The sequence below is a fragment of the Ambystoma mexicanum genome, chromosome 1p (genome assembly GCF_040938575.1).
Source record: "Ambystoma mexicanum isolate Mex_15411 chromosome 1p, UKY_AmexF1_1, whole genome shotgun sequence".
NCBI lineage: Eukaryota > Metazoa > Chordata > Amphibia > Caudata > Ambystomatidae > Ambystoma > Ambystoma mexicanum.
Genome location: NC_090921.1, coordinates 788,046,170 through 788,059,267, shown reverse-complemented (window position 1 = coordinate 788,059,267; position 13,098 = coordinate 788,046,170). Strand labels below are relative to the sequence as shown.

At 46.1% G+C, this 13,098-nt stretch overlaps 1 protein-coding gene across 4 annotated transcripts in view; it reads left to right on the top strand.

The window, feature by feature from the left end:
- The window catches only part of C1PH1orf43 (chromosome 1p C1orf43 homolog), a 203,599-nt gene that overhangs the window by 35,036 nt on the left and 155,465 nt on the right, over window positions 1-13,098 (top strand). For 2 of the 4 annotated variants that reach the window (XM_069651745.1, XM_069651728.1), the window contains exons 2-5: window positions 5,438-5,536; window positions 6,304-6,405; window positions 8,180-8,297; window positions 8,871-8,924. In XM_069651745.1, the coding sequence (XP_069507846.1) occupies window positions 5,531-5,536; window positions 6,304-6,405; window positions 8,180-8,297; window positions 8,871-8,924 (280 nt within the window). In that variant the 5' untranslated portion in view covers window positions 5,438-5,530. The remainder of the gene's footprint in view (window positions 1-5,437; window positions 5,537-6,303; window positions 6,406-8,179; window positions 8,298-8,870; window positions 8,925-13,098) is intronic. The other 2 variants (XM_069651735.1, XM_069651720.1) reach the window with 1 other exon arrangement.

The window sequence follows — 13,098 nt, the reverse complement described above, 5'->3', positions numbered from 1 at the left end:
TGTCCAACACCTCTACTTTTATTGGTAGTCAGATGCAAGATACCACAAAGGATAATTGTATTGAATCTAAGGATGGTCACACGTACTCCATAAATCCAATGTGCAATGCTCCAATCAATGACAACTCTCTCCTGGGTGCTGTTGGTGATGTGTCAGTGCTTCCACCGCCTGACACATCTCTGGTGGCCCCAGCAGTCCTGGCTGAGTTACATAGTCTTACACGACTGTCCAATGGTCTGTCGACACCAGCCTCAAGATCTCATGGAATTAGGGAATAATTTCACTTTCATGATGCAATTGCGGCTAATTTGAAACCGTTAAAGGAGAATGGGAAAAGTGAATTGAACTTAGCACCAAATCGCATCATGCAAAAGGATAGTTCACTCGCCCATGAGCTTGCAGGTAGCACCAGGGATTTAATCTACCCACAATCCCCTGTTCTAGGTTTTGATAGCCAACAGCATGAAGGCTTAGTCGACCACACACACCTACCTAACTCCTCGCTACCATTCTATCCTCTGGAGGATACTCTCATAGACCTTAATCAACAGGAGCTTCAAAACTTTCCCATACTGACTAGAATCCTGAACCTGCTCGATAAAGGGCACGAATATACCCATAAATGCGTTAAGCACCTCTAACTCTGAAATTTCCAACAGACTAAGTAGAATTGAAGGGTTCATGATGGCCCAGGAAAAATGTCATAGTTTGGGCAACCCGATTGCTCAGTGGGCAGCATCCTGGACAAATTTCTCATGCGACCTCCTCATGCATTACACATGAACAGTTTACGCAAACTGATTCAATGAGTGATGCAGGGAGTGTGTCGCAGAGGACATTTGCCCAAATTATGCAACAACAAAATGTTCCTGTTGATAGACATAGCCTAGACCCTGTGCCTGACTACCTAGAAATTGCTACATTACAGCACAATTGTATCCTGGTCCTGGAAAATATTCTTGTGGCAGCCAATCTTGTCCCACCCAAGATATTGAGGGGGGAACAGACTGGAAGCCCGGGAATAAAATTGGCACTTGCCAACGACATGCCAGATAGTCCATCTGCTTTAACCGACTTGATTGATCTTAATGTGGATTCGCACATGGCTCCCCATTTATCTATTGAAGACGCATCAGAACAAACTGGTGCACAACAAACCACATTCTTTGTCTCAAAGCCAAATAATTGCAGGTAAGAGCACAGCAAAGGCGGGCACAGGCAAATGCCCAAAACACCAATACCGATAATGTAAATATGAAGAAAAAAAAGTCTAAAGCCACAGAATTTGAAAACCACTTGCCCTATTTGCTTACCGAAAATCTGGCCAAAAGGTCTGCGGAAGACATGGTTATTGACCTGAATCAATTAAATAAAGAAAGCCAATCACACCTGGAGGTCAATAACAGATTGCAAAACAGCAATGACGGCATAATATCACACGAGCTAACTCGCGTGAAAACACAAGACACGATAGAGCGGGCACAAGACTTTGAAAAGGATGCTCTTTCACAAGGATCACCCTTCTTAATCCAAACACACCTACAAAATGGATTTAAAAAAATTACCTCCATGTCGTCTTAAACTCCCAGCAGTTCAACTATTACTGAAAGCCTTGCTAAAAAAGGAAGTGGGTTAAATGCTCATGGGTCCAGTGAAATCGAACCTGCTTTCTCTAATAAAGTAAATCCAGAATTGTTGATGGCTAAAGAAAGCAGAGGGGGGGATTCACAGCTTCCCTTGGTGAAAAATCCATTAATATACCCCTCCGGTCCTGACTCCTTAAAAACGAACCCATCAACAAATGACAGAGCTGATGACGCAGCGTTCAATGTGGCCCCTTCCATATCATTTCAGGATATACCACCTGAGATGAAACTGGTGATGGGCAGATCCAACAAAGATAGATAAACCCAATTTAAATCGAGCTGCATTGATGAAAGTTTTTCATCAAATACCGGCCCTGCGCAATCTGGTCTCGGATGACATAGAGTGGATTAGACTACCGCACTCGCTTAATCATCGTATGATTTGTAAGTAAGTTACAAATGCTGATAATTGTTTCTTTAATTTGGAACTATCAAAAAGATCTAGAGTTATTAGGCTATAAACTGTGTTCCTTCTACTCAATGGAGGAGACCACAAGTTTTATTGATTACCTCCCGCCTGTCCCAATGCAAGAGACAAATAGTAATTCAAGCGATGGGCAGCTGGCAACGCTGAATGAAAAATTAAGAGTTCAGTCTGAATCTGTAGCACAGATATTAAATGGTCTCGTCTGGCTGTAACCCCTGATGACGTCCATAGTCCATGACATACCGCAGAAGGAAAAATCATAAAATAATGTCTTTGCGTTTAATTCGTGGAATTGCTATGGCTTTAACAACCTATTCTTGTGGTTCAGAAATATTCCTCATACTAAACACCAGCATTAATTCTACTACAAGAAACCATGGCAATGGCAGACATTCATCTGGAAGGGTATTCTGCTTTTTTCAATCATGCTGAAAAGTGCTTACTTGGGCAACCACGTGGAGGTCTCGCTATCTTTGTGAAAAATGTGTATTGCATGAAAGCACGACTGGTGTATTCTACTCATGAAATGCTAGCAATTGAAGTGGCTCCTTGCAGCATATCTAGTGAACCTCTATTAATTAGGATTGTATTGGAACTCAAATGCAATGCACATTGATGGTATAATTGATAGATTGAACACTTTGCTGTTGGATGTTGTGGTTGAGACCCCGAATGTTCAAATAATAGTAGGTGGCGACTTTAATTCAACATTAATGGCAAGTAACCTTCAGAAAGATACTTAAAATCATTATTATGCAACTGTGTCGTATGAGAGAAGACACATTTGGGAACAGTATTTTTGAAGCGTGGGATATTCAAACTATTCCCTTTAACTTTAAAGAATCCTTAGTCACCTGGGCTCGGGGTACGAATTCATCGACAATCGACTATATTGCTATGTCCAGTAGACTCGCCAGTACATCATCTCCATGTACAATATTGGACTTGAAATTGAGTGATCACGCTCTCCTGGAGTGCTCCATTGAGATTTTTTCCAATGTATAATCTCCAAACACCTTTGACATTACTGGAAATCGAGAGGCATGTACTATTAAGTACTTTGTTGGGAATTGAATTTCCTAGTCAATCACGATGTTGTAAAAACCAACAATATTCTAATGTCTGTAGTTGAATGTAGGTCTTGTGACCTTCAGAATGAACAGATGATTCGTGACCATTTAAACTATCTTGTAACCTTGAAATCTAATGCCCAAATTGATGACTCATTTAGTAAAATATAAAAATATTAAAATCTTGAAATTTGACAATTATTTAAAAAACAATCAAAAAATGATTAGCCTTTTAACGACGAGAAAAAAACGGGAAATCTGGTTGATTCTAAGGGACCCTTTAGCGAAAGCACCGGTTGCAATGCGTTTGGCTATGAGTGGGGATTCCTAGGTTGTTTTCGAAACAAGTATGCAATGCCGCAGAAATTTATGAATACTAAGCTCCAATCCTTAGTGGCAGCCCTACCAATTCGATGTCCATGGGGAGTCGAACAAATCGAGTTGGTATTAGGAATCTAAAACCTTCCAAAGCGGCAGGTCCAGATATAATTGCTCTGTGCGTTCTAAAAGATGATCCTAAATTTTGGGCTGCCTTTTTGAAACGCAGATATGAGTACATCTTTCAAACAAAAAACTTGCCGCTTCCTGGTCATCTGCTACAGTGATTCCTTTGCATAAAAAGGTCTCCATTGACGACCCGGGTAATTTTAGACCGATTGCGTTGATGGATGTGTCCGCTAAGGTTTTTGCCTCTTTAATTCTTAGAGTTGAACGAATGTATATCAACACAGCACATTCTATCACGTTTCGAGACTGGATTCAGGAAAGGAATGGGTACCCAATTGAATGCCACAATTCTAGCGCATTTATTACTAGCTTCTCGACAGGCGGAAAATGGTCTGAAATTGATGGCACTGCTAGACTTTTCCTCAGCTTTTGATAGCGTCATAAGGGAAATTCTATGGGGAAAAATGCATGCCTTCCAGATTCCAGCCCACAATACTGCCATGATTGCCCTGTTGCATAATAAGACAAATTATAGGGTGAGAATCGATCAAAGTGGGCTTCTAACAAACCCTATAATCACCTTTATAGATGTAAAACAAGGGTGCAACTTAGCGGCTATTTTATTTAATTTGTATCTTGCCGACATTGACACCCTATGGTCACACTTCGATTCCTTTCCGGTCAAATTAGGGGATCTGCAAATTAATTGGCTTGCATTCGGGGATGACGTGATCCTTTTTGACCGGACTCCATTTGGTTTGCAAAACAAATTAAATCACTTTTCTCTTTTTTTGTGACCATCACAATCTCACGATAAACCCAGCGAAATCAAACATACTTCTCTTTACTAACAAAAGAAAGATTACTGCTTACAGATGGCAAAAGAATGGGATTGCGATCCCACGCGCATTGGTTAAGACCGTATGATGAGAGTTGTAGATTCTGCAAAAGGCATAATGTAAGTGAAACCTTGAAAAACCTTGTATTGTATCTTTTTCGAAAAAGATGGGCAGAAATATCTGGGTTTTTATACGAGCTTGGATGCTGGTGGTACCCTAGGAACTCTATGGTCACAATGCATGGGGGGGCATATAGGAAATCCCTGATACTGGCGTTGTTTCACTTTCTTAAAATTCTAGAAAACAATCTTGAACATGAGAAGGTTGCACCTATACCTGAACTTTTTCATGCTTTATATGCACTGGTAAACATCAGTGTATGTTAATTGGGTATAACCAAATGGAAAAAGAACAGTAAGGTGCTCATGCATAAGTGACCGGAAAATGATGCCCGTATGAGACCTACTGAATGTCATATAATTCAAGATTTACCTTATTTGTTTGAGAAATAGACATATTGGGTAGATGCATCTCCTGTAAATACTGCTTGTGAAGATTTAAGTTAATTATAGAATAAGAATGAGAACTGATATAAAAATTAATTTATATGAATCTGTTGAGCATATGATCGGTTTTTGTAAGGAAAAAAAACTGTATGCAACATTCGTAAAATATAATTGTGAAGGTGTTTTTATGTAAATATTCTTGATAGTTCATTTTATGTTATGAATTATATTTTATGTAATTGCAACTGTTGATTTCTATGTGTTGTGAAGATGCTTGCATCAAAAACAACATAAAAATATTTTTTTGGAAAAAAAAAGTTATTTGTACTTACACAGTTCAATTAGCCCTTTGATACTTTCGTTCAACACAGTTCGGTTTCATTTGTACTTTCACAGTTCAATTAGCCGTTTGGTACTTTCGTTCAGCACAGTTCGGTTTCTTAACGGTTTTTTCCCTCGACTCACCAGCTGTGATGAACCGCTTGGCTTTTCTCCTCTCCAGGGTCAAGGTTGGAACCACGGAGACTAGTGTCTCTCCCCGGCTTGGTTATCATCGCAGGGTTGTCCCGTGTACAGTTGACATCTGCTGCAACACATGCAGGTTATTATTCACGGTTTTACGATTCTTTCTGCAGAGGTCTCGCAGGCCCTTTTTAGGAAAGGGCAAGGTTGCTTCTCTCCTTGTCACCCTCTCGGTTCGCGCGGTCTTTCTCCTCCTCTTGAACGGCCGTCCTGTGTTAGCTCTTACGTTGAGCGGTCTGCCTTGCTCGTATTGTGCTCTTGTGCTCCACCTTTTATCCCTGTGGGGAAAGGAGAGGGCCGTCCAGTGTGAGTGTGATTTGGTCAATTGCCTAACTCTGCCTGACTCTTGTGTTGGGACGTGGCAGGTGTTAGTGCTCTGGTGTTAGTCCGCCGTCCTTCATGATACGCGAAAGTGTTCGCGTCAGAAAAGGGGGGGGGCTAGAGTGTTTGAATATCCTACATGGTAGGTTGGGGAAAAGGTGTTATAAGAAGGGTGATGCTGCGTCTCACTTGTCAGTGTCGCACTTCCACTCCCGAGGACCCCATCCAGGTGATCCTCCCTCGCCGGTCCACCCCCAGGAACTGGCTGTGTCCTGGCCACCTGGATGACAGACCCCCGTGGACTGGTCAGGGAAACACCTTCAGGTGTCTCACACACTGCACCTGAATGTTTTCTGCATGCAAGTAACTACTCGTTTTGTGAGAACGGTGGGGTGTTTATTTTCCCCCCATTTTTTTTCCTCTCTATGTACGCTGTTCGTTGGTTATTGCATATTTTGTTGTGAGAAGTCATTCCAAACTGCTTTGTTCCAGCTGATGTTTAAACAGTTTTATTTTTTGTATTAGATCTTTGTTTTGCTGTTCATTTTCGTCAAACGGCAAATCATGCGTTTCACCATGAAGTCTCGAAGAGGACCTCATATTCCTGTGGGACATAACGCACCCAAGGTGAGTCTATTATGGCTGGTTCTTTGTTTTCTGGCACATCGGTCAACTCGAGCTGTGGATTTGGTACACTATGTATTGATACTCATGAACCTATTTTTCAAACAAGGTGTACTTGTTTGCAGGTAAGCTGCTTAAAATCTAAAATGGAAGATCTGGCTTCCCATTTAACAATCTGACATTGATTATCATGGTTGTAACCTTTGACTGAGGGCATTGTATCTGTTTTACTTGCAACCACAGCCTTTTGTTGAAGACTCTGAACTGTTATTGGGGGTTTATAGTGACTTTTTCGAACGCCATATTTTGGAAATGCCATTTTCTCCACGCAATTTTGCCGTTTTTTTGTTTGCTTTTTATTTTTGAAATGGGGGGGTTTTTTGGTTTATTAATTTTTTTTATACTTTTTTTTTTTTAGTAACCAAACAAAAAGAAAATATAAAATAAAAAAATAACAATTTGGGAAAAAAAGATTACGTCATTTTGTTTTGGAACAAATGGCATTTCAAAAAAAGTTTTCGAAATATTGACTGGATACCGTTATTGGGTGTTTCATAAGGGCTCACACTCTGTGAATATACTTTGTTGGACACAGTATTTCGTTATGTTTGTACTCCATAGGCAATGCTGCTCCATCATGAGTAGACCTCTCCTTCAGGGCCACCACCTCACAACCAGGTGGTTTTTCAAACGAGAAGAGCTCGATTTGTCAAATAAACATCTGCCCATACACTGAGACGTTATGAAACATCTGAACTAATATCAGATTAAGAAGCCTACCAAGATCTGAAATTAGTTAAATAGGCAATAGACAGTTTAGATATTCCAATGTCACTGCCACCCAATTGCTGAATTGAGAGTTAAGAACGCCCCAAGGTTACAGAAAACTGCTGTTAGTTTTCAGTCAGTAGAAGATGCAGTTGGAGATGTCAGTCCCCACATGGATGAAGGAGAACCTTGGCTGGTCAGCCAGCGGTGTGGGCTACACGCCCTAATATCCACTTAGTGGTTTCCAATGTTAATAAATGTAAGGCACGGTAGTACTACTCAAAAAAACTGGCACCAATATTAATTTATTCATTAATAGAGATAATCTTAGTCAATAGACTGTTAGTAGTTTCGAAGCAGATGTACATTTGGCCTACGCATTTCGGACTGTACTGATCTTTAGGTATTCCATTAAGTCAATTGGTCTCTCCCTCATCTCAGTACTTAAGGGTTACATGCTCCTTGAGGAGTCAACACTCTTTCTCGTCCCCGTACTTCCTATATTGGTGGCATGGCCGAAACATATATGAATAGTAGGCAAAGTGTTGGTGGACGGGGGAGTAGGAAGGTGTTGGGGTTAAGTGGGCTATCTGGATACCATATTCTCCATAGGTCATCACTAAGCTTCGATCCACATGAGATCCACCCGCGGAGTACCACCCCAGGTGGACTATCTGGTAGTGGTCTCACCTCCATGGTCTCATGGGAAGGGGCTTCCCTCCCCCTATGGTAGAAATATAACTCCATTGCTCTGTCCACACCAGATATCCTTTCTGGCATCTTGGGCATTTTTGAGACTGCAGATGTCCCTTTTGTCAGTTTTCAGTATCCCGACACAGGCAATACCACCTAAAGTATATAGCTCTTGCCATGTTGGCTAGTAACATTCTTTTTAAATGCTCAAACTTTGTTATTGTTTGTGTGTTGTCATTTATGTTGGCATGCTAATTCTGTGATGACACTACTTGATGGCTTTTATACATAGCATCTTGTCACCCCACCTAACTAGGACATGAAGGAGGAGATTGAAAGAAGATTGTCGAAGGTGCAGGAGGTCAAGTACGAACCCCAGTTGCTGTCGGAGGATGACCACAGACTGCAAGAGTTGGAGGAACGGGGGCATGAAGGTATTCCAGGCCTATGTTTCAGTGAGCATTTACCATGGCTATTGAAACAAGACAATGAAAGCATGCCAGCTATTCTCCCTCTGCTGCTTAGTAAAAAGGGTACATGAATGGGTAAAATAGATTACCTGCCCAAGTTTGTTTTGTGGCAGAAATCTGTTCTGTTTCAGGTAATCCATTTGTAACACCTAGACTAGAGTCGTAGAATTCCTAGACACTTTGTCTATGGCAAAACATTTAATTCCACAAACTCTGTTTCGGCTTTCTAATCTAACGAACTACAATTGACCAGAAAGTCTGCTGTTGGGCTAATGTTGCTCTTGATTCATGGAAAATATTTGGTCTAGTTTGTGGGATGTAGGTGTGTGTTGGCATACATAATGGTATCCCCCACCCCTCCACCTTGCAGGAAGGAGAACTGGTTCATAGAATGTTACTGGGCATTTTGTGCTTTTAAATGTTTTCCAATCTCTATGCACTGAATTTGAAAAACCCATCCGTTTAATGACTTATGGTATGTTGGGGCTCACTGTGGACACATTACTTTAGTGCTTTTTACCTTCTCTCTCCCTCTAGGTTGCTATAACTATTTATACAGAATGAGGGCGCTGGATGCCATCCGAGCCTCGGGTATGTAATATATGTGCCATTTAAGGGGTGTTTTCGAAGATTTTCCACACCTGGTGGTGACTGGTGTAAGGACCTTTCTAAATGATTGCGGGGGTGTCCATTAAAGATTACTGTTGGGTAATGTAGAAGATGCGTCCGGCCTCATTCATGGGAAGAGGAAAATGCTGATAGGTAGGTAGTTAGGCCCAATAGATTACACAAAATGGCTCTCCACAGAAATATTGAAACTATATATTCGAGGGGATTGGGTCCTCGGACGTATTCCATATCTATGACAGGTAATGTCCACAGCTGTGCTGCTTCGGAAAATCTTTGGCGTCTGCAGCCTCCGTCGATGACGTCGATGCGCCGTCCCCGAGGACCTCCTCCGACGGCTGACGTCACCCGATGTTATAAGTAGGATGCACGACGCCCATAGCCTCAGTTCTGTTTTTTCCGCGAACGTGTTTGCTTCGTGAATCTCTGTACGCCTCGACTCGTTGGAGTTGCTGTTTTCTATTCTCGGTTCGTTGAACCTGTTCGGTTGGTTGTGAATACCTGTTCGTGGTGATGTCTTTCTCATCTTCGACCCCGCGTCCGGGCTTCAAGAACTGCGGGGACTGTGGGTCCAAGATGTCGGTCACAGACTCGCACGACGCCTGCCTCTGGTGCCTCGGGGGGGCCCACGATACGGACAACTGTGTCGACTGCCAGTCGCTCACTGCGAAGGCCTTGCGGGAACGCAAGTAGAAGCTGTCGGTAGGTCGGATGTCTAAGCCCCGGAAGTCGAGGTCTGCCGGGCTTTCGAACGATGACTCGAGGGGTGACTCTCCGCGTCGTCGTCGGAAGTCCGGTGGGTCTCCTTCCAGGAGTCGGTCTCGCCACTACTCCGCCTCTTCTAGGCATTCCAGGAAGCGTCGGCATAGGTCGCCTTCCCCGTCCTCTTCCGAGGACTCTGCCTGTCGGCGGGTCGCTTATCTCTCCTTGCAAGCGACACCGGAGGAATGGGCTTCCTTCGCGAAGCAGATGCTGGCGATTCTGGAATCGCAGGGCACTGGTCCGTCTGCGCCTCCGAGTGGGGTCGGTCGGCACCGGTCGAGAGACACCGCCCGTACGCCTTTGGGCTCGGGTGGTCTGCACGGCTCGCGGGAGAGGTCCCGCTCTGACAAATGTAGCCGTTCTCGCCATGCCCGTTCCAGGTCCCGGTCCTCGACGCGCTCGAGACCAAGTGATCCTGTGCCGTCTTCGAAGAAGACGTCGACGCCTGTGGCGCCGAGGTCGTCGACGATTTCTCTTGAGGTTCCGTCTTCGAGGGGGTCGTCAACGCCATCGGGGTCCAGGTTGTCGAGAGACACGCTCGAAGCTCTGGCTTCGAGGACTGTCGACGCCGCAGATGCTGGAGGCGTTGCAGCTGACGTCGACGCTGATTCGCTCGACGTCAACGCCTTTTCTGTCGACGCTGACTCGTTCGGTGCACTCGACGACTTTTCGGTCGACGCCGACTCGTTCGGCGCCCTCAACGTCTTTCGAGGCGATGGTGTCGGAGGGTCCCCGTGGCACGGGGTTTGCCCCTAAAAAGGCTATGGCTAAGGTCCGGCACTGCTTTGGTCCGCAGAGGTCTTCCTCTCCCCGCCTGGAGTACATTTCAGAGGGTGATGAAGGCTCTGATGGCGGCCTGGTTCCGGTTACGGTTCCAGATGACCTTCTCGTGCCATAGTCAGTTTGATGACCTGAGGCAGTCACTGCATGATGCCAGTGGACTGGACACCTCTCCGGAGGTGGAGTTTTGTCGGCAGGAGCCTGGCACTCATGCCGATTCGTCATATCGGCGCCTTATGTCTCGGGTTACCGAGTACTTGGGTTGGTCAGCTCCCCCAGGGGAGATCGTTCAGGATGATCTCACGGACATCCTTGATCTCGGTCCACCCACTGACCTGCTTTTGCCTTTTCATATGGCTCTGCAGAGAAGGGTGGCAGCGGCTTGGACTGCTCCGGAGAGTCTCCCGGCAGTGGGCAAGTCTTTGTCGCGAAAATACCGTCCAGCCAGTAGCGACCCCTGCTACTTGCCTAGGCACCCCACCCCGGAGAGTTTGGTGGTGCAGGCGGCTATGGCCCCGGCAAAGCAGGCGTCGTAGCCTACCATCCCTCCGATAGGGACGACAAACGTTTTGACGGCTGGGCGAAGAAAGTGTTTTCTTCTGGGGGTATGGCGCTTCAGGCGGCCAACTTCATATGTGCCTTGTCTCGTTTCACACACACTCTGTGGAACTGTGTTGCATTAGCGGCTGATCATATTCCCGAAGGGAACGAACAGGATGGTTTCCTTGCTATGGTTCAGGATGGCAAGGATGCCATGTGTGAGGCTGTTCATTCGGGTTTGGACTTGGCGGATTGTGTCAGCCGGTCCATGGTGGCGAGCACCGTAATGCGCAGGTTTGCGTGGTTGCGGAAGTCTGGGTTCACTCCTGATGTGCAGTCCCGGCTCCTCAACATGCCCTTTGACGGTGAACACCTTTTTGGCAGCAAGGCTGACGAGAGCCTTGAGAGGTTGCAGACCTCCAAAGCTGCAGCGAAGTCGTTGGGCGCTGCTGTTCACCAACCTCCACCCTTTCGTCCTAGGGGACAGCAATGAAGGGGAGGTTCCTTTCGCTATTACTCGTCCTTCAGTAAAGCGAGAGGAGCTAGCAGTCAAAGAGGCCATCGTAAGAGTGCCAGGGGTGGAAACAAAGGTACTCGAGGTGCCAAGGCCGCTCGGGCAGTTGCCTCTTTGCCCTCAGCCAACGCCGCAGCTGCTACCACTCAGTCATGAGGCCAGGTCCCATGGTTCGCCGGTTGGGGGAAGGCTGGAGCAGCATCTTGTAGAGTGGCAAGCCATTACTTCGGATGTGTGGGTTCTGGAGGTCATTGCCCACAGCTACTGTCTTCCTTTTCGGCAGAGGCATCACGACAATCCACCAGGGAACCTCTTTGAAGAATCCGGATCCGCTCCTTGCGCAGGAAATTAAAGCCCTGCTGGAGAAAGGCGCCATAGAACTGGTGCCTGTAGCGGAGAGGAACAAGGGATGGTATTCCCCTTATTTTTTGATTTCAAAGAAAGACGGGGGATTGAGACCCATCATGGACTTGCGCGGTTTGAACAAACTCCTCAGAAAGGACAAGTTCAAGATGGTGACTCTTTCTCAAGTCCTCCAGGCCCTTCAACTTCAGGACTGGTTGGTGTCTCTCGACCTCAACGATGCTTACTTCCATGTGCCGATCCATCCCAAGCACAAGAAGTACCTGAGGTTCGCGGTTGACGACTCGCACTTTCAGTTTCGGGTCCTGCCATTCGGATTGACCTCCGCCCGAGGGTTTTCACCAAGCTCGTGGTGGTGGCAGCGCATCTCAGGAAAGGGGGGATTCACGTCTACCCATACCTGGACGATTGGTTGATCAGGGGGAACTCTCCCAAGCAAGTCCTGGATCATCTGTCCGTCACCTGCCACTCCCTTCACAGGCTGGGCTTATCCCTCAATTTAAAGAAGTCCCATTTGACACCAACGCAGCGGCTCCAGTACATCGGAGCAGTGCTCTACACGTCCCTGGGGCAGTGTTTTCCTCCTCAGGTGATGGCTCTTCACATTCAGCAGATGGTGCACCAGTTTGTTTGCCCAGAATCTCCCGGCGTCCGATTTCTTGAGTCTGCTCGGCCTCATGGCATCCTGCATTCTTCTGGTGCCAGAGGCTCGTCTGCGGATGAGATCTTTGCAGTGGGCACTCAAGCTCCAGTGGTCTCAGTCCTCCGGCAGGCTGTCGGACCCTGTTCAGGTGCCGCCCTCGGTAGCCCGGGACCTTCTGTAGTGGGCCGTCGAGGGCAATCTGATGAAGGGTGCCCCATTTTGGCTGCCCTGGCCGGAGGTGACGATCGTGACGGACGCATCCCTAACGGGATGGGAAGCTCATGCCAACGAGCTGACAGTCAGCGGTCGTTGGTCTCCGTCAGAGTCCAGACTCCATATCAATCTGTTGGAGCTGAGGGCCGTCAGGCTAGCCCTGAAGGCTTTTCTGCCGACTGTGCGTGGGAAGAGTGTCCCGATTCTGACGGACAACACGGTGGCCATGCACTACCTCAACAAAAAGGGGGGGGGGGGGGGCAGGGTCGCTTCCGCTGTGCAGGGAGGCGATGCAGCTCGAGTTCTGGGCCATCCAGCAGGAA